At 37.2% G+C, this 22964-nt stretch overlaps 2 protein-coding genes across 2 annotated transcripts in view; both read right to left on the bottom strand.

The window, feature by feature from the left end:
- The window catches only part of LOC113066609 (gastrula zinc finger protein XlCGF8.2DB-like), a 44599-nt gene extending 22068 nt beyond the window's left edge, over window positions 1–22531 (bottom strand). The window contains exon 1 of the mRNA XM_026238551.1: window positions 22495–22531. The gene's annotated coding sequence lies outside the window, so the exon portion shown is untranslated. The remainder of the gene's footprint in view (window positions 1–22494) is intronic.
- On the bottom strand, window positions 250–22530 carry LOC113066226 (gastrula zinc finger protein XlCGF57.1-like). Its single transcript, XM_026238036.1, has 3 exons — window positions 22495–22530; window positions 14027–14472; window positions 250–1668 (listed from the first exon to the last, which is right to left on the bottom strand). Exons 2-3 carry the CDS (start codon window positions 14445–14447, stop codon window positions 563–565), a joined length of 1527 nt encoding a protein of 508 aa, XP_026093821.1. The 5' UTR covers window positions 14448–14472; window positions 22495–22530; the 3' UTR covers window positions 250–562.
- Window positions 22532–22964: the final 433 nt, after the last annotated feature.

Genomic DNA, 22964 nt, shown 5'->3' on the forward strand with positions numbered 1-22964 from the left:
GTCAATTCAGCAATCTTCTCCATGATTGTGTAGCCTACAGAACTAGACGGAGAGACCATTTAAAGGCCTTTGCAGGTGTTTTGAGTTAATTAACTGATTAGAGTGTGGCACCAGGTGTATTCAATATTGAACCTTTTCACAATATTCAAATTTTCTAAGATCCTGAATTTGGGATTTTCCTTAGTTGTCAATTATACTCATCAAAATTAAAATAAACATTTGACATATGTCAGTCTGTGTAATGAATGAATATAATATACAAGTTTCACTTTTTGAATGGAATTAGTGAAATAATTCAACCTTTTGATGATATTCTAATTATATGACCTGCACTTGTAATAATAATATCACCTGGACAGTGTACAATATTGTGATAAGAGTTTTAGCTTATATTTACCACCCCTACCTTGCATTTACAATCTTTGTAGGGGACACACAAGATGGGGACACTTATAAAAATGACCTACTCTTTAAAAAGCTACTTTATTTTTGAAACTCATGGCTTCTCTCCAGTGTGAAATACCATGTGGTTAACGAGGTATCATTTTTGTGTAAAACTCTTTCAACATTGTTGGAATGTGTAAGGTTTCTCTCCAGTGTGAATTCTCATGTGGACTGTAAGGTTTTTTTTGTGAGTGAAATTCTTTCCACATTGTTGGCAGGTGAAAGGTTTCTCTCCAGTGTGAATTCTCATGTGGTCTCCAAGGTTTCCTTTTTGAGTGAAACTCTTTCCACATTGTTGGCAGGTGAAAGGTTTCTCTCCAGTGTGAATTCTCATGTGGTCTCCAAGGTTTTGTTTATGAATGAAACTTTTTCCACACAGTTTGCAGGAAAAAGGCTTCTCTCCAGTATGAGTTATCATGTGTTTTCTATGGTTACTTTTGTCAGTGAAACTCTTTCCACATTGTTGGCAGGTGAAAGGTTTCTCTCCAGTATGAATTCTCATGTGGTCAACGAGGCTTCGTCTAAGATGAAAACATTTTCCACATTGTTGGCATGTGTAAGGTTTCTCTCCAGTATGAGTTCGCATGTGGTCTTGAAGGTTTTTTTTGTGAGGGAAATTCTTTCCACATTGTTGGCAAGTTAAAGGTTTCTCTCCAGTATGAATTATCATGTGGATAACGAGGGTTCGTTTATATGCAAAACTTTTTCCACATTGAGAACATGTGTAAGGTTTCTCTCCAGTATGAGTTCTCATGTGTTTTTTAAGGTTTGTTTTATTATTAATACACTTTCCACACTGTTGGCAGGTGAAAGGCTTTTCTCCCGTGTGAATTCTCATGTGGACTTCAAGACTTTCTTTTCTGGTGAATCTTTTCCCACACTGTTGGCAGGTGAAAGGTTTCTCTCCAGTATGAATTCTCATGTGTATTTTAAGGTTTGTTTTATTAATGAAACTCTTTCCACACTGTTGGCAGGTGAAAGGCTTTTCTCCAGTGTGAACTTTTATGTGGACTTCAAGATGATCTTTTCTGGTGAATCTTTTCCCACACTGTTGGCAGGTGAAATAACTTATATCTACTGGCTTTTGAGCTTTTTTTCGTGAAGTCTTTTCAGTAGGTGAGTTACTAAATGACTTTTCTTCCGTCATGAAATTATATTTCTCATGCTGAACATTGTCTTCCTTTTCATTGAGTTCTTGATTCTCCTCTTTCCGTGTCATCAGGTCTAACGCAAAAAAAACAAACATCCAGATTAACAACATTTCAATGGCACAAAAAACAAACATCAAAACCAGCAACTTGTAGATCTTATACACACTAAGCTATCAAAGGTACAATTTGTAAGATATTTGCAGTAAAATATCCAGAAACCACTAGGCTAATTTTATATATTTATTCCAGCTGCATACTAACAATCTCTCTAATGGTTTCAACTACTTGTAAATCATGAGAAAATTCCTATTCTAAACAGTGACACGGGGCAGTGCAGTCGCCTGTCAATGACGTTAGTGACCCTTTTTTACCGCCTTTAGTGACGTAGAAACCACATGAAAACAGTGTCGTGGACAAATGCAGAAGTAGTGTTTGGCATTCAGCAAACCACTTGCTTGCTTCAAGCATTCCTTATTTACTTATTTTTGCACGTTTTATGATGGATTGTTACTTATTTATGGAACATAACTACTGTTTATCGTCTGCCACTGATTCTGTCGACAAGGACAGCTCCTGTAAGCATGTGGGCCAACCAAACGAACCAAGAAGAGTTTGGGATAAGAGAGAAAGAGCGAGGATCAATATCGGTGTTGCATTTTCTAGATGGAGAGAGCTTTGCAACCAACTTCAACTATTGTAGAAAGAGATGGCAATCTCGCTTATGTTTTACTCAACAGGTGAGTTTTTTTGATTCGTATCTTTACAGAACAAGATTCGTATTAGGGGGCATCGCGTCTCTAGACCCACGCGAGGATGCGTCTGATCGCATCTTTGCATTGACTCTGTATAGGGCTGTCACTTTTGAGAAAAATCTAATTAGAACGGATATTGAATATCATGCAATGTATTCGAATATATTCGAATATCTACATGCCTGCGGTGCGCTTGCGGCTCTCTGAAAAGTTGAGATGTTTTTAACTTGATATGGTGCGGACGCACCTGGAAAAAACAAGTGCATTGCACGCGCAAATGTCGCTTCCATTATTGGACTACATTGGAAATAATGACCATGAGCAACAAAAGACTATATATGTGAATGGACCCTAATGAAGATTCAATCACAAATGTTCAACAGTGAGTCATAAACACGACTATCTGGATTATTTTTTTACTTAATGTTTGAAACAGCAGGTTATCAACTTAGAATATCAATTTATATGAAGTACCACTATGCATATCCCACAACATTAGGCTAAATGAAAAAAGAAAAGAAAAGAAAAAAAAACGATTCAGAACCAGGACCAACAATAACGAGACAACTTAAACAGCAGCAGGAGAAAGGCATATAGCCTAGCCTAATTCATTTTTTTATATTTTTTTCAAAAACACCAGTCTATCAACTTGATCTGGATTAAGTGCGGCTCTCTTTTTATTTAAAATGTTCCCCGCGGTGGAGAACACATGTTCGGAGCGCACAGACGTGTCTGGCTACTAGCTATTATTCACTTGATTTGGTCATGGGCCTATGCTACAATACGTCTAGAGTGTCCTCTACTGGATAAGATGGCAAAGAAAAAAATAAAAAAAGCTGTCTAATCATAGACTGTAAAGAATGCGCTACACATGGCATTTTAAAAAAACTGATATTTTATTTATAGTTCGATTACGGATATTTCATGTCATGTTCGAATGCATATTAAAATATTGAATAAAAAGTGACAGCCCTAACTCTGTATGTAATCTACATACAGCAAATAGTTGAACTCACTTTTGAAAATTATGCCATCAAACACAACATTTATAAAACTTTACCTCTTCTGTTAAATCCATGATTTCTTTAAAGGGAGGTCGGACAGTATTTGCCATTTTTTAATTATCAGCATCAGCTGATAAGTTTTTCTGTTTGGCTGATTTTTTTATAATATTGAATTAGAAAGGCAAACATTATAATACTTTCTCATTTTTCCCTCAGCATTCAGCAAATATGCATTTATATTAGGCATGTCAATTTTCGATCATTTCCATGATCGATCATCGTTTAAATTAACGATGAATTAATTAATGAATCATTAACCTTAATGCTGCAGAATGAATGCATCTATTGCAGCCATGCAGTCAATGGCATGACATGATGTGCAAAATCCACACAAAAACCACATTCTTACTTGAACTGAATGGGTATCAGAAAAAATGAATAGATGTGATTATGACCATTTGATAAAATGAAGAGAGCGTGCCATACATTTGAGGTGTGAAAAAAACACTGCTGCTCACATTAAATATTTGTGTGAATATTATGACCAGTACTTAATTTGAACCTGCTGGATTCTGTTCTGTGAAATGGCAGATTTTGAATTTTTGGGTTTTTAAAATTCCGGTATACAGTGCATTAGATCATGACAGCACATGCGTGTGTGCATGCATATGAGGATGAGCAAGCGCAGCTTTGGCTAGATTTATTTGGAGGTTACTGCTCATGTCTCAGTCGGCACAAATCCAAATGTTTCCATATTCGCAATTTATTTGAATGTTAACCTATTGTTTAAAATGTTAACTAGGTTTGTACTAGGCCTCTTCATATGAGCAAAAATGTCCTTGACATATCAGCAGAGTGAACTGGTATACCACTGTCTATTACTGGTGTTACCTTTTAAATGTTTCATTGACCATTTTATTAACAGACTGCGATGCAAGTTTGAATTGCTGGAATACGTGTGCCCCAGGCTCTGGCGCGATCGAGACAGCTGAGACATAAAAATAAATAAATAAATAAAATACTTTTATTTGTGCACACACAATATAAACAGAAGATGTGTGCTCTTGTAAACTAAAGCAAACAAAAAAAAAAATGCACGTTGTAGGGGTGTAACGATTCACTCATTTTCTCGATGCATAGATTACAAACCCTGTCGATTCATATGCATTGATCTTGAAACATGATTTTGGAATCGTGAATCGCCGATCTCGGACAGTAATCGATTAAAAATGCTAAGAATCGAATGAATCGCGATTTCTATAGCGATTCAATGCTTTCAAAATGTATACACATTAAATTACTACACATACACGAATTAATGGAGACCTTGAAGAGTGCCTCTTATCTGTCCTTTACGCACTCCACTGTTTACCGCCTGAGACTGTCACAGGATTGCGCTCGCGCTCCGTTCGTCTCTGACGCAGCTGACGTGTGATCTATAGGACTCGTGGCCAGTAATGCTAACGTGAAGTAGTTTTACTTTTCTGTAGTTTGTCAATGGCTCTCTGCATCTTACCGACGGAGTTACCGGAGCCATCGACAGCTGTATTTATTGCTATATCGGCCCTAAAATCGGCAGCACATATCGGCCATCGGCTGACCCTGAACTCTAAACATTGGCAATAGAAAAACCCATATTGGTCAATCTCTAGTTCAAGCACGCAGTGCTGAAACCCTATTGTAATTGTAAGGATTTTTTATCAATATTATTATTATTTCTCTCAGTTATAACTGATCGTGCAGACCAAACCGTAAGGCCTAGAGAGCTGAAACTTGGCCAAAAGGTAGAGCTCCCCGAGGAGACATTCTGACAAAGTCTCAGCCCAATCGGCCTATGGGGGGCACTACAGCGATCAAAAACGCTATTTTGCTCATAGCTCCTAAAGCGCTTGTCGTAGACTCAAATATTTTTATTTTTGGAATTCTTTGGTCATGCGGAATCAATAACGGTCACTCTGATTTTGGGTCTAGGAGCCCTCTTTTTCCCACCAATTTGACTTATGTCCGTAACCTACTTTTGCAAACTAATCCTAGGTTTTTCAGCCAATCGGAATAAAACCAGTGCCGAAATGTTCTCTGGACAGTCAATATCAATAATTATCAAAAAAAGTGAAATTTTCACTCATTGTAGCAAGGGGGCGCTAATACCTTAAGTTGAGGACCAATTTTATGCAAAAGGCCAGAACTCGTGAACAAAATGAGATATCTTAACCAAACTTGGAACACATTTTAATGAGCTAAAGCTTTGATCAAATAAAAAATTGCACAGATCTGCCACTTGGTGGCGCTATAAGAGATAAAAACATAAAAATGGCTATAACTACACAACCGTAAGCCCGATCGACTTGAAAATTGGTATGCCGTGTCATTGTACCACAAGAGTCTATGAGGACATTGGTGTATCTAAAAAAACATGTCCGCAATTGGCCAATGAATTTTAAGCATCTTTTTGACAATGTTAACGGAGGTCAATCGGAACGAAACTTGGTGGGCATGTTCAACTCATGGCCCTAAAGGTCTGTAAGAATTTTGAAAGAAATCAGCCACTAGTTGTCACTAATGAGATTTTTTTGCTCAGTAATCACGTGGTGTTACACAGATTCACACAATATGCATAGTATTTGATAGATCTCCTCATAGTGCACAACTTTGCCTAAAGAACTATAGCTGTAAATTAAAATCGTTCACTAATTATTCACAAATATGTTAAAAACCTACTTTTGCGAACTAGTCCTAGGATTTTCGCCCAATCAGGACCAAACCACTGCAGTAATTCTCTGGACTCTCTAAATCAATAATTATCAAAAAAATGTTGAATTTTATCCTTTGGTTAGCTATTTATAATAGGGGCGTGCCCACATTTGAACAAAAGCCTATAAAACCGCAACAAAAACTCAAAACTTTACAAAACTTGAAAACATGTAGCAGATGACTCTTAACAATCATGCAAAGTTTCATGGAGATCGGACCATAGGTGGCACTCAAACAGTAGAAAAGGTCTCAAAAACACAAGACTTGTATGGTAAATTGCCTCAAATTGCTTGAAAATGCTTTTATATTCACACAAACAACAGATCTTCATATCATATGATAAATCTCCTCATTCTGAACAACTTTGTGCATATTTAATTAACGTTTTATTGACAACCTTGATCCCAGAAGCAATCAAGTTTAAAACCTACTTTTACGAACTAGTCCTAAGGTTTTTTTACCCAATCGGAACCAAACTACTGCAGTAATATTCTGTGGACTCAATAGATTAATAATTATTTAAAAACTGTTGAAAATTGTCCTGTGGTTACTTGTAACATTTATAAAAGGGGTGTGGCCAAATATACCCAAAAGCCTATAAAACCTAAACAAAAATGCAAAACTTTCCGAAACATGGTCAAAACATTTGTCAGATGACTCTTAACAAGCATGCACAGTTTCATGGTGATCGGACCATAGGTGGCGCTATAACTGTAAAAAAGGCATCAACAACACACAATTTCAATAGAAAATTACCTGAAATGGTAGAACATATTCATATAATTACACAAACACTAGATCTTTATATCATATGATAGATCTCCTCATTCTGACCAAATTTGCCTCTGGGACTAATGCTGTTAATCTAATTGTTCATTATTTACAAATGTGTTAAAAACCTACTTTCGTGAACTTGTCCTAGGATTTTCGCTTAATCTCAATCAAACCACTACAGAACAATTCTCTGGACTCTCTAGATCAATAATTATCAAAATAATGTTAAATTTTGTCCTTTGGTTAGCTACAACAGGCTAATTTAGAAAAGGGGTGTGGTCAAAATACCCAAAAGCCTATAAAATCTAAATGAAAACTCAAAACTTTATGAAACATGCTGAAAACATGTAGCAGATGACTCTTAACAAGGATGCATAGTTTCATGGAGATCTGACCATATGTGGTGCTATAACAGTAGAAAAGGTCTCAAAACACAAGATTTATATATTAAATGGCCTCAAATTGGATGAAAATGCTCATATATGCGCACAAACACTAGATCTTCATATCATATGATAGATCTCATTCTGAACAACTTTGCCTCTGGGACCAATGTTGTAAATAAATCTGTTATTTAAATATAATGTAAAATAAATTAAATAAGCTATTTTAACAAACTAGTCCAAGGGATTAAGCTGAAAATCAATAAAACCACTTCAGTACAATACTCTAGCCTCTCTAGGTCAATCATTATCAAAAATAATGAACATTTGCATTTGGGCAACTATATACCGGCATTTTATAATATGTTCTTTACGCAGTGTACCCAAAGGCCTATTAATACAAACAGAAAGCCAAAAATTCTCAAGACTGTGTAAAATAATGCATAATTCATTCTAAAAAAGCATGCAAAATTTAAGAGAGATTTGGCCAAAAAATAACACTATAATAGTTATAAAGGTTAATTAAGGAAATTTCAACTTATTTTAAATATCTATATCTGCAACAAAATGTGTGTGCATGTATATGTGTGTCTTTGTGAGAGTGTGTGTGTGCATATGCTTATAGAGTATTAATATATTATTAAAATCACTTAATTTCAGTGTGTGTGTCTGTCTGTTAGCTTATTCTCCATTTTGGATGTGTTTAACTGTCAGCCATACATCCAGGTTGGCTGAGACCACCTCAGAGGCCTAAACTGCTTGAACCCCGAAAAAATCCTGCTTGCAGCTTTAATATTATTAGGTCTTTCGACACATACATGTTTAACCAAATGAAAAGGACAGCAATTTTAAAAGTTCATAACACTATTTGATGCGAGGATAAGTATTGGAACATTTGAATTTAAGGCAGTTAAGTAAAAGATCAAAAGCTAATATTTAGTTGTAGATCCCTTACATGAAATCAGAGCAGTGAGTCTGCTTTGAAATGCTTTTCCCCAGCCTTTAATGCAGCCAATTCCAACTGCTGCTTGTTTTGGGGAGTTTCTGTCTTTAGTCTCTAAAGCTGGTGAAATTAATGTTCAATCGGATATAAATCTGGAGATTGATTTGGGAAATCTAAGACTTTACATTTCTTTGCCCTGATAAAGTCTTGACTGAACTGACGGTGTTTTGGGTCATTGTCCTGATCCAGTATGAAGTGATTTCTAACGAGTTTGGGGGAATTTTCTTGAATATTGGTAGCCAAGATGATTGTGTACCCTTCCAAATTCATTCTGCTACTGCAATTATATCTTTAGTCATCATTAAAATGAAGAGGTCCTGTTTTAGCCCATTCCATGACACCACCTCCACCAAGCTTTACAGATGAGGTTGTGTGCTTGGATTATTAGCAATTCCCTTTTTTCTCTACACTTTTGCTTTTCAATCACTTAGATGAAGGTTAATCTTTGTCTCATCGGTCCATCAACTCCGTTCCGGAACTCTACTGGCTCACATTTGTGAAGAATCTTGCCTTTCTATTTTTGGTGCTAATCAGAGGTTTGCTGTGTAGCTTCTGTAATTCTGTGTCAAATTCTCCTGCTCCTGCAGACTGTAGATTGACAGAGCATCACCCCAGCTTTCATTTTTTGGGTGATTTTACAAAAATTCATTTTAGGGCTCATTTTCACAGCTTTTATGAATTCGGTCATCAACTACAGTTGTTGTTCTCAGCCAATCAGGTCGTTGTTGGTTGCTGATGTCGCCGGTGGTTTCCAAACTCTTGATTTCTCCATGCTCTTTGATTTCCTATAGTTCTAATTGACTTCCTCTTTTCTTTCAGCATCCACATTGCTTGCTTTTCTTTAAGAGTCGGCTTCCTCGTCTTCATCCTGGTTTGTGAGCGTCATCGTCGAATGCAGGACTTAGAATGCAGAAGCAATGGATATAACTGATAAGACACATTCCCTGCTTTTAATATCTGAAGAATTAATGCAACAGGACACTTTAAAAAAACTGTTCCAATACTTATGCTCACATCAGATAGGGAGATGAAACTCTAAAAGTGCTGATCTTCTTAGCTGGCAAAACATCTTTGTGTTGAATCACCTAATAATAAAATGTGATATTCTGTAGTTTTGTCTCACATTCATCTTTAAAGTCTTAAAGTATGGAATTTTCCCATATTTAAAGGCAAATATACAATAACATTGTACGTTAACATTACTAAGGCCAAAGTTCTGTTTATAATAGTAAGCAATTATAACTGAATTTAAAATTAAGTATTTATGAAGCCCATTTTCACATGATTGCATTTTGGCATCTTCGTATCCATAGCACCAAAGTCTCAAGATTGCGCACTTTTTAAGCAGAATTCCCTAAACCTCACATAATAAAATATCTAGAGCTCACATCTGTCCTTTGAAAACAAGGCTCTCCAGATGTAGGGCTGAATGGGAAAGTTATCAATGTGTCGGTCAAGTAACTAATGATGAATGCGCAGTTTGCAAAGAAGCATTCAGTTGCTCATGGTGGATGGTCAAAACATTTTCGTTTAAACATGCACAAGTTGTTTCAAACCTGTAATAATTTATTTTTCTTGCAGAACATCTAAGTACTATGATGAATGTGGGAAACCAAACCAGTTTCTGGTCTCCAATGACCCTGATAGTATTTTTCTCTACTATGGATGTTACTGAGGACCAGAAGCTGTTTAGTTACGTTTACAGACTGCAACTTTTTGAGCTGTGTGTTATTTCTTTTTGTCTATTTGTCCTCACTCCCAAGCTCTTAGATGCTGCCTTTCTTGGATTTTATTAGCTATCTTTGCTGTCATTCATCATTAGTTAATTATGACAACACGTTTCCTTCTCCAATCGCGCTCTTGTCCGAGAGGTTCAAAAGGAGAACATTGGCGGGAAGAAGGGTGTGTGAAGTTATGTATTGTGACTGTTGTGTGCACTCGTGGAATGTGTTTGTGTTAGGTTCTTGGGTTTTAACGGCTGGCTATACCGCTGTGTGATCTGATGTTTTTGTCAGCTCACCGCTTGCTAGTAGCTTTGCTCAAAAAAACCACACACGGTTCGCCACGCGCTTGGAACGGGTTCAACTTAAATCGGACAAAGCATCTGTAATATGGTTTGCTATAATAACACGTAAAACAAACGGTTCAGCTAATATATGTTTCTGTAGCTGTACGTGCATTCTGGATTCTCCCAGACATAAAAAAAAATACATGGACAAACCATGCACTCTTGTTCAATGTGAATTCCTTATGCTGGAATCTGTCATTTATTCCGTCATCACCCGGATGCTGATCGGGGGCAGAGCGGAGGGTGGCTAATTGTAAATAATAATCTCAGGGCATGTTTTACAGCTAATCTCGGCACATTAGTGGGAGAAGAAATTAATTGAGAAATATAATGATAAAGAACATTAAAAAGACAAAGTATATTTCCTCCTCCTGATGACAACAATTCCAAGTACAGATGCATCAATATCGTGGAAAAGTTATTTTTTTTCCCCCATACATAAATTTGAAAAGTAAATCTTTAATAAATTTGACATTCATTACATAAGTAAAATATTTCAAGCCTTTTATAGTTTTAATCTTGATGATAGGGGCTTACAAAACTTATACGATCTGACAGGATATCTAATCAGCTAATCAACTCAAAACACCTGCGAAGGTTTACTGAGAATTTAATCTGTCATTCTTGTCCTGGTGGTGCAGCACAATGACCTTTTCAAAAATATTCATCATTTTTGAGATGCGCCTGTAATAATATAAAAAAGTATTACTACTTTTTGGTGTTTTGGATTCATTAAAGCTGGAGAACAATTAAATACAAAATAGGTTGTAGGCTCTACTGGGTGATTTTGTAACTATCATAATTTTCCCAGATTGTGTATAGATTTCTAGGGATTCTATTATCTCAAACAGCCTGAAAAATAGTGCATTTAGCTGACGTAAATGGAAAATAAAGCTCTCCGGGGGAGTATGCCCCAGGACCCCCCAGGTTTGGGCTAAGCTCCGAATGTTTACATCGTCTGGCTCCGCCCCTGGTGCTGATAGCACGTGCGAACAGATGAGAACTGAACAGCACACACTGATATCTGTGTTTAAACTAAACTCATAAGTTGGAAGATTTAAGAGCCAGAGGACGCGAGCTTGTGCGTGCAGTGTGAAGATGTGTGTTTGCTCATCCGAAGCAAGCAAACCAACGCCTCAGAACGCGCACAAATATAAGCTATCTCAGAAGTATTGTGTTTAAATGGACAAATTCAAACAAAATTTCTGTACTTAAGCCAATTCTATAAAATCACCATTTATTTCATTTGTATCTTTACTCTATTGTATTTATTTGTGCTGTTGCTCATAGATAGATTTTTGTTTTTAAGTATAGTCCATATACTCCATAAACATAGCACAAACCGTACCGAAACTGTAACTCGAAAACAATGAAATAAACCAAACCATGAAAAAGTTGAACCGTGCCACCCCTATGATCTATATACCTGCATGTAGAGATCTTGGGTGTATCAGACATTAGTTTATTGGTGAGCACTTTTCTTCTATGTTTTATTTTTGTATATTCAGTTTTGTTTATGACGCTGTTGCCTTGAAGACGCAACAACATCAACATGTTTATTAGATCCTGTACCCAACTAAATTACTGAAAGAGTTTACCTGTAGCCGAAGAACCGCTTCTCAATATCATTAACTCGTCGTTATCTTTAGGTCACGTCCCAAAACCATTCAAGCTGGCAGTTATCAAGCCTCTTATTAAGAAACCAAAACTAGATCCTAGTGTACTGGCAAATTATAGGCCTATTTCAAATCTTCCATTTATGTCAAAAATTTTAGAAAAAGTTGTGTCTGCTCAATTGAGCACCTTGCTGCATAAAAATGATCTGTATGAAGAATTTCAGTCAGGTTTCAGGCCCCACCATAGCACAGAAACTGCACTTAAAATTACCAATGACCTGCCCTTTGCGTCAGATCAAGGCTGCATCTCATTTCTAGTCTTAATTGATCTTAGTGCTCCGTTCGACACCATAGAGCATGACATACTAATAGATAGATTACAAAACTATACAGGTATTCAAGGGCAGGCTCTAAGATGGTTTAGATCCTACCTGTCCGATCGCTACCATTTTGTTTACTTAAATGGGGTGTCATCTCATTTATCATCAGTAAAATATGGAGTGCCACAAGGATCCGTCCTAGGTCCCCTTCTATTTTCAATATACATGTTGCCCCTTGGTAATATTATTAGAAAATACGGAATTAGCTTCCACTGTTATGCTGATGATACTCAGCTATATATCTCAACAAGACCAGATGAAACTTCTAAATAATCTAAGCTAACAGTGTGTGTTAAAAATGTAAAAGATTGGATGACAAATAATTTTCTCCAATTAAATTCGGATAAGACGGAGATATTAATTATTGGACCAAAAAACACTACACAGAATCTTGTAGATTACAATCTGCAACTAGACGGATGTACTGTTACTTCCTCTACAGTCAGAAATCTGGGTGTCATATTAGACAGCAATTTGTCTTTTGAAAATCATATTTCCAATGTTACAAAAACTGCATTCTTCCATCTTAGAAACATTGCCAAGCTACGAAACATGTTATCTGTTTCTGATGCAGAAAAGCTAGTTCATGCATTCATGACCTCTAGACTGGACTATTGTAATGCACTTCTAGGTGGTTGTCCTGCTTCATCAATAAACAAGCTACAGGTCGTCCAAAATGCAGCAGCTAGAGTCCTTACCAGGTCAAGAAAATACGATCATATTACCCCAATTTTAGAGTCTCTGCACTGGCTACCTATTAAGTTCCGTATCAGTTACAAATTATCATTACTTACCTATAAGGCCTTAAATGGTTTAGCTCCTACGTACCTAACTAGCCTTCTACCACGCTACAACCCATCACGCACCCTAAGGTCACAAAATGCTGGACTTTTGGTAGTTCCTAGGATAGCAAAGTCCACAAAAGAAGGTAGAGCTTTTTCACATTTGGCTCCCAAACTCTGGAATAGCCTTCCTGATAATGTTCGGGGTTCAGACACACTCTCTCTGTTTAAATCTAGATTAAAAACGCATCTTTCGCCAAGCATTCAAATAATGTATCTCTTAAATTGTGAGTGTAGTTGCATCTGATCAAATGTGCATTTTTATTCATTAGCTTGGGTTAAACTAATTTTACTTTGTTGGATCAGCAGCTATGCTAATGATGTCTCTATTTTGTTTCTATGTTTTGCCATGGGATTTACACCCTGTGGTACCTAGGATTTACACAAGCTCCAGTCTGGATCCAGAACACCTGAGAAGAGATGATGCTGACCCTCAGAGGACCTCATATGATGCTAACCCTGAATCAACAAACAGAACTAACAATTATTGCTACATGTGTGACTGCATCATATAACAATTATTAATTAATAATGTTCATCGTTCTGACTACGTCTTGTATAAATTATTTCTAAAAATCCTGTGAAACATGCACAAACTGACAGTCACCACCATAAGCTACTAGTAAATATTGTAGAAACATTATTTCCTGTAAAGTTGCTTTGTAACGATTCGTATTGTAAAAAGCACTATACACATAAACTTGAATGAATGAATTAAAAAGACCCGGTGTTCCCTATTTTGCCTCGCTAAAGGTGGCCACCCCAAAACGTTGCAAAAATCATGACGTTTTTCTAAACCCTTTCTGTAGAGCTGGAGATTTTAATGAGCGAGTTCCGCTTTGATAATAAAAAACCAACCTGTTTGTTCCTCAGTATCTTCATGATTGAGACTCAATATATCTCCAATCTTAATGTCTTCACTCTTCTCTTTAATAAACTCCATCTTTGTTTGTTCCTCAGTATCTTCATGATTGAGACTGAATATTTCTCCAGTCTTAATGTCTTCACTCTTCTCTTTAATAAACTCCATCTTTCTTTGTTCCTCAGTATCTTCTTCATGTTTGAGTCTGACTGTTTCTTCATTTTCCTCTTTAATAAAATCCATCTTTGTTTGTTCCGCATTATCTTCATGATTGAGACCGAATGTTTCTTCAATCTTCATGTCTTCACTCTCCTCTTTAATAAACTCCATCTTTGTTTGTTCCTCGGTATCTTCATGATTGAGACCGAATGTTTCTTCAATCTTCAAGTCTTCACTCTCCTCTTTAATAAATGCCATCTTTATAATGGTGTGTTTCAAGGATCTGTAAAATATTAAAATCACAGATTCCTTAAGTTATGAACATCATAGATTTTATATAAAGAAGTGTGGAGTGCTCTTAATTCCCTATTAACTACAAAACATTTATGATATTTCCAGTTAAAGGAACACTTTCCAAACTTTCCAACTCCCCATAGAGTTAAATAGTTGCGTTTTACCGTTTTCAAATCCATTCAGCCGATCTCATGATCTGGTGCTAGTATTTTTAGCTTAGCTTGGCATAGATAATTAAACTTGATTAGACTGTTAGCATCTAATTCAAAAATGACCAAAGAGGTTATATAGGAACTATACTCTCATACCAGTGTAATAATCAAGGAAACTTGATGCCATACAATGGTTACAGCAGGCACAATATTATGCAGCAAGACTATTTTCAGGTGCTGCATCATATCACTGCGCCTGCTGCACCCAGAGTACGACAGTTATGTTCCTTTATTATTACACTGGAATGAGAGTATAGTTCCTATCCATGTCTGCCTAAAAAATCCCAACTTTTCATTTTCCAGTCTTATTACACTATAGCCCCTTTCACACTGCACGTCGGACCAGTCATATTTCCGGAACATTGCCGGGTCGCCTTCTGTGTGAAAGCAACCACGTCCCGGGATTGATTCCCGCATTGAACCCGGGTCGGGGACCTAGTAACATTGCCAGATTCAACCCGGGACGAGCGCTGTGTGAACCAAAGCCAGATCTAATTCCGTGTCGAAGTGATGACGAGCGTTATCACGCGACTCTTTTACCGGCTGTTTTGACGGAGGGTCAACATTCGCGATGAAATAGTATGTGCAAACTGTAATGAAGCAGAGATCAATTAGTTCCTCACCTTCCACGCTGACGCCGAGATCGTTCGCTTGCTTCAGTGAAAGTATAACATGCACATATCCCGGGTCATCACTGGCAGTGTGAAAGTGCAAAATTTAGCGACCCGGGAACAATTGCCGGAACACTTTACCCCTGTATTTGCTGGAATGGCAGTGTGAAAGAGGCTTATGTAACTACAGATGAGTCAAGGAAAAATACCGAAGCTCTTTAGTCATTTTTTGAACGAGAGACTGCCGGTCTAATCAGATTCAATGATCTATGCTAAGCGTGCTACCACCAGATCGGCTGAATGGATTTGAAATCGGTAAAACTCAACTGTTTATCTCTAAGGGAGTTGGAAAATGAGCCCATTTTCAAAAAAAAAAAAAAAAAAAGTGGTAAAACTCAACTGTTTATCTCTAAAGGCGGGCGTACACGGTGCGATTTTTGCTGTCGTACGAGTTCGCATGCGATTTTTTTCAATCGTGTGGAAATCGCGTATTCTTGTATGGTCACGGCTCGTATCATTTGCGATGAATTACGAGCCGAGCAAAGTGGCTTACGAGCACTTCCCGACCTCCCGATCATTTTTAAACCGGTCTAAAAAGTTTGTGAGCTATCAGTTTGAATTTGTGCCATTTGTGCTGTTGAATGAGCCGATTTGTTGATTTATCTGAAGTTGACCAATCACGAACTAGGAAAACCACAGAAGAAAGACGAAGACGGCAGCTGAAGTCTGACAGGAACAGCGAGCGCTGTATGATGTTTCTAGCAATGTATTCCAATGCCTTTTTAGTTCTCTCTCTCTCTTTCTCTCCCTCTCTCGCTCACACACACGCATATGTAGTTTACAGGGACTCTCCATAAACGTAACGGTATTCTATACTGTATATCCCCATAGACTACCTCTATCCATCACAAAAAATGCATGTTTAAAATTTATATTAAACACCGTATAGTATTTTTTAAAGCCATTTGGTTTACGAGTGCACAGTAATTGTCCTCACAAACCATGTTTACATTTTAATACCCATTTCAGATATTTATAAACCATATACAAGAACACATACACACAGGGTAACAAAACGTCCCGGTTTCCTTTTGCTGAAAAATAACCTGTACGTGTATGGAATGATCACCTGTATGACATCAAAGTACCGCGAGAGCGATTTAAATGCATTGGATATGTATGCTCTCATATCGCTCTCTCGGTAATGTCATACAGTGATCCTTCTGTGCGTGCAGCGCTGCTTCAAGTCGAACGCGTCTATCAACTTCGTGCGATTGCTTCTGGAATTCGCAGGTTGTAAAATCATGTCGTATATCATCTCGTCCGTACGATTTTCAGATAAAATAACTCGTGCCGTGTGTGTGGACATACGATCTTCCGACCATCCGAATTCGCACCGTGTACACCCGCCTTAAGGGAGTTGGAAAATGAGCCCATTTTTTTTTTTAAAGTGTTCCCTTAACCCTTTGAGGTCTAAGGATATTTTGGGGGCCTGGAGAAGTTTTGTCATGCAACGTTGACGTTTGTTAAGAAAATATGATCATATTACCCCAATATTACAGTCTCTGCACTGGCTACCTTTTAAGTTCAGTATCAATTACTAAAATTATCATTACTTACCTATAAGGCCCTAAATGGTTTAGCTGCTTACAATCCATCACATTCCCTAAGGTCACAAAACCCTGGACTTTTGGTAGTTTCTAGAATAACAAAGTGCACTAAAGGAGGTAGAGCTTTTTCAAATTTTTTCTCCCAAACACTGCAATAGCCTTCCTGATAATGTTCGGGGTTCAGACACACTCTCGCTGTTAAAAACTCATTTCTTTCACCAAGCATTCAAATAATGCATCTCTTAAATTGTGACTGCAGTTGCATCTGATCAAATGGATATTATTATTCTTTAGCTTGGGTTAAACTAATTAATTTTACTTTGTTGGATCAGCAGCTATACTAATGATGTCTCTATTTGTTTCTCTGTTTTGCCACGGGATTTACACAAGCTCCAGTCTGGATCCAGAACACCTGAGAAGAGATGATGCTGACCCTCAGAGGACCCCAGATGATGCTTAACCCTGAATCAACAAACAGAACTAACAAATATTGCGTGATTACATCATATAATAATTGCTGTTAATTAGAGCTGAAACAACGAATCGATTTAATCGATTAAAATCGATTATTAAAATAGTTGTCAACTAATTTAGTAATCGATTCGTCGCTAAATAAATTTTATTTGCCATAAGCGGCTCATTTCGTGCATATTTCAAATCTGCGGTGACCAAAGTGTGGCAGTAATGAGCCACCGGAGGTTTTACTCAGCCAGTACAGCAGGTGAAGTAGCGAATAGCCAATAGCTGGCCTCGTTTTATGTCACGTGCTTCCCGAACAGCGTCTCTGCAGCATTCAGCGGGAAGTGGGAGTAGTTTACTTTGAGCCTTCAAAATGAAGAGTAACCTGTAAACTCTGCACTACTGAACTGTTTAAGGGGCCGTTCACATATCGTATCTTTTGCGTGCTCAAGTTCGTTATTTCCTATTTAGGCGCGCAGTATGCACTCTCTTAATGGAAGCGACGCGGTCGCGACACGCATGCGGTGCGATGCGCCCGTTTTTCCAGGCATGTCCACACCGCATCCATTTATCCTTTGCTGAAATTTCCGGGTCTTCATGGAGAGGGCACGTCATGGAGAGAGCACGTCATAGTTGCTTAGCAAAGGCAGACGCCTGGTTGCTTAGCAAAGGCAGGGGCGCTTCTGCCCGAGCACTTTGGAAAGAAGGAGAAAGCGGCGCGACTAGCGTTTTCCACGCGTTTTTAGGTGCGATATGTGAACGGCCCCTAAGAATTTTATTTGTGCAGATTCTCCAGTACAAGGTTGTTTGCAAATGTTTACTCGTAAAAGCTGATAACATTGCTTTTTAACAGTTAACATTTAAAGCTTTACAAACATGTTATGTGATCAGTTTGTCGTTTACCAGTTCATAATTCAGACTTGCAGCCTAATTATGACTGAATGAGAGAGGTAAATGTTTGAGTTTATTTAAAATGCACTTCTTTTCTAAGTATTCACTGCTCTTTTTCACACAGCAGGTTTTTTGTGTGTGTCCCAATTTTTTTTTTCTGGACAACCTTCTGATGGATTTTACTTTAAATTGTGAGTTCCATTCAGGTTTCATGCCTTTGGCACTTTTTTTCGAAGGATTGTTTACAATTTCACAGCATAAGCTATAAAGCTTTTTCCCAGTAAATAATAAAATACAATGCAATGCAATTTTATTCTGTTTTATCCTTATACTTCGTGAAAATATGTTCTCAAAGATTCCTTAAGCTTTGTTTGGGATGTTAAACTACTTTAGGAGCTCTAAGGACTGCCATGGTGAAAACAATATTTGAAATCTCCTTGTGAATTTTGCTAGAGTATGGGTCAGTGTTTTGATTGCAGAAGAGTTCGACAAAGGATTACTAACATAAAACAACTCCAGGTATATTTTTGATGAGGATATGACAATGCAAAATGGTTAAAATCTCTTAAAAATCTATGCTGAATGATAAAGACCCTTTATTAATAATTTACTTGGGGAAAAAATGGAAAAAACTAAAATATAAGTACATAAACCGATTAATCGATTAATCGTAAAAATAATCGACAGATTAATCGATTATCAAAATAATCGTTAGTTGCAGCCCTACTGTTAATAATGTTATCATCTGGCTGACTGCATCTTGTATTAATTTTAGGGATGGGCGTTTTCCACAAATATCACATTCGAATATTTGAGCTCACATAAAAACGAATATTCGAATATTCATTTATTTAAATTAAGTTTAATGAGACTGACGTTATTTTTCAGCAACATTTATTGTTTCCGTAATTTTGAACAAGTTTACACACAATAAGCTTGAACATTACACATCGTGTTTTGTAGCTGAAAACATTTAACAATGCGTGCAAACAAACAAAAGTACAAGTTCGTTATTCTCAGTGTAGCAGTATGCACGCTCATAATGGAAGCGACCGCCAGGCGCGTCCGCACCACATCGAGTTAAAAACATCTAAACTTTTCAAAATGCTGCAAGCGCACCGCAGATCATGTGACAAGAACTAAACATTCAGCTTCATCCTTTCCCATAACAACGTTGAAAGCTCGGTCAAGATGAAAGAACAGCTGATCATAACTATATATGGATTGCCATTTTGACAAATTTAATAGCAGAGCTACTGCAAGCAATTATTTGTGCTCTAAAAATTCTAACTGACCCTCTGATGTCACATGGACTACTTTGATGTTTTTCTTACCTTTCTGGACATGGACAGTATACCATACACACAGTTTCAATGGAGGGACTGAGAGCTCTCGGACTAAATCTAAAATATCTTAAACTGTGTTCTGAAGATGAACGGAGGTCTTACGGGTTTGGAACGACATGAGGTTGAGTCATTAATGACATAATTTTCATTTTTGGGGTGAAATAACCCTTTAATTTGTACATTGTGAATGAATGATGCATTTATTCATTGTCACCGTCATTCACAACCTCTTGCACCTGTTAAACCACACACAGCCAAACAACAAATCTGTTAACAGACCATCAACAGCTTTAATCGATTGCATCTCTTATCAACAATTAATCAATCAATAGTTGACTTTCCTAGTTATCACAGCCACCGTCACATCCCCTATGCAATGGTTTGAGTTAAAAATCTCAGTTTGAACTATCCCTTTAAAATAGCTTGAATGACTTCACCTAGTCACACACCAGCCAGCCATGAGCCAGTGGCTCCTGATCCACTAATGCCGATTTTCCACTGCATGGCAGGGTTCACTTTAGAGGGGTTTTGCGCACTGGGTACAGTTCCTGGTATTTGGTACTTTTTTTAGTATCACCTTGGTTAAAGTTCTAAGTGAACCATACTGTTACCAAAACATGACGCGTGAACTCTGCTGTTCCCGGATTGGCCAGAGAGAGTTGTCTACTTGCGTCACTGGAACCTTGCAGTGTGAGTGGGGCCCTAGAGCTACTTGCACTTAGCCTACTGTAAATAGGATATATTGCTAAGAAAGACAATGCTAAATAAAATCGTAGTTTGTTATTTTTGGACCAAAATGAATTTTCGTGTATGTTAATTCCACTTAGTGTAAATAGCCACTGTTTATGAATATTTAATGGATTAATGCGTGTGTTGGATACGCGAACTGTTTAAAACAATTCAGTTCGATTTGGTGAACTGGTTCAAAAAGATCTGGTTACATTGAATGATTCGTTCGCGAACCGGATATCACAAACTGCTTTGTTTTGAACTCTCTCACAACAGACACGGAAGAGAAGACAATGCTGAATAAAGTCATAGTTTTTGCTATTTTTGGACCAAAATGTATTTCCGATGCTTCAAAATATTCTAACTGACCCTCTGATGTCACATGGACTACTTTGATGATGTTTTTCTTACCTTTCTGGACATGGACAGTAGACCGTACACACAGTTTCAATGGAGGGACTGAGAGATCTCAGACTAAATCTAAAAGTATTCGAGCATTTGTTGGTGATTTCTCAAAACCTGTCTGTGAGCCAAAAAATGGGCTAAAATTGTACAGTCTGAATGCGGCTTTACTGGTTTGGAACAACGTGAAGGTGAGTTATTAGTGAGTCCTTCAATTTAGAGTTGATTAAACCAACTAATTTCAGCTGTTCTGTAACCGAAAACTCAGAGTATGCCATCTCGGGGTAAGTCAACTCAGAGTTGGTTGAACCTCCTTAGTGAAATGGGCCCCTGGTGGTCGGACTTGTTTTCTCCACCATTTCTGACAAATGATCGTGGAGCAGAGAAGCATGCGATCAAACAAAGCTTCGGAAGTCTGTGACATTCGAGAGTGGAATTATTCTGGGATCAATACAATGTCTAATCTAATATAATCTCATCTAAATTCTTTGTCCTGATCACAACTCGTGTCATTTATAGTTTGGTCAACGGATTCACATATTAACCAATAATACAAAATACTCATTGATCATAAAAACTGACGTGTGTAGTTAACTTTGTTAAACACTTTTGCTGAAGCATTGTCTGTTTTCTTACAGCTTTTTTAGTCTTAAAAAGGCTTGCATTTTACAATATTAAGCCTCAAGTCAAAAAGTCAACAATTGAACTGAATGGGTTTTTGTTACAACAATCAACGTTACCATGTTTATTTCAGCCATACTGATGTCTAGAGAGAAATACATTTTACCTGTCCCACGTTGTGTGTAATAAAGTCCTGATAAATGTATTACAGAATCTGCTTTCTGTCTAAAGAAAGGGAAACTTTAACTTCAATGATTCCTGCAATAATGTGTTAAATTACCCAGCATATTCCTGCCTTAATTTAACATCTTCTCTGGACAAAATATTAACACTTTTATTCTTGAAAACCTTTATTCTTAAAAACTTTTATGCTTAACATGAAAATATCTAAAATATTAAATGTCATAAAAACCATTAAATATAACTTTCTCATGCATGTCAACACATTGTTACAACACTAATTTTATGTTTTAAAACAAATTATAACTGTTTGTTTTTCTTAAACATTTGCTTCGATTAATTTTTTTGCAAGATATTACCTTATAATTCTAGGTTTTAGAAATCTGCATTTGATCCATTCCAGAAATCACTTCACCCTGAATACTTCAGGGTCTTGCCAGTTTCATGTTTTAAAGAAACTTGTTCCCTGTACAATTTTTTTCTAAATTGGAAGCAAAAACTTTGAAGCTCTACATCCCAAAACTGAGTATCAGCACTACACAAAGAAAACAAAAAATAACGATTTGTCTCCTGTGTTGTGAGAATCTGAGCTCAATACAGTCAGCTTATACTCTTCTGTGTCAGTCGTGCCACAAGGATAGTTTTTTTTAATGTGTATTTATGCTTAGATTTGAACAAAAACAGACACAAAAGAGTTGATGTGTTAAGCATGTTATACTCTTCGTCCACCGCACAGTTACAGCGTGCATCGATCTGAGCTGTGCCTTTAATCACGCGCAGCAGACCAGCCGGAAAACTAGGCATACTTTTACGAATACCAAAAGGGACATAATGTGAATTGGACGCAGCAAAAGTAATCAGCGTTGTTTACGCTCAGCACGCGCTAACTTTATTCTGAAAAGTTTTTCTTTTTCTTCAAACACTTTAAACATTTGAATAAAAGCACTCACCTTTCTTCAGTCGAATCACAGACGCGTGAGCTTCTTCTTCTTCTTTTTTCAGGTTTAATCGCGGTTGGCAGCGCATCTCAAAGGCGCATTACCGCCCCCTACTAGACTGGAGTGAGAATATTAAAATAACATCAAATGAGAGGTGAAAGAAACATCCTATTAAATTAAGTCACTTGTTTTTCCTAATAAATACTTAAAGTGTCATGCTTTGTTCATCTATTTGTGCCTTTAGTTCTTCATACTTTTTGCAGTCTAACAGTATATGCTTCACTGTCTCTTGCACGTTACAACAAGTACATAATCCAGTGGGATGCTTTCCTATTCTGTTGCAAAAATTATTCAGCACCATATAAAAAAAGAAAAAAAAACTCTACAGTTATGAGGTGTTTTGTGTGTGTGTGTGTGTGTGTGTGTGTGTGTGTGTGCGTACATGCGTGTGCGTGTGTGTGTTGACAAATCTTTTGCGATGT

This window comes from Carassius auratus, chromosome 4 (assembly GCF_003368295.1).
Source record: "Carassius auratus strain Wakin chromosome 4, ASM336829v1, whole genome shotgun sequence".
In the NCBI taxonomy this organism is placed as follows: domain Eukaryota; kingdom Metazoa; phylum Chordata; class Actinopteri; order Cypriniformes; family Cyprinidae; genus Carassius; species Carassius auratus.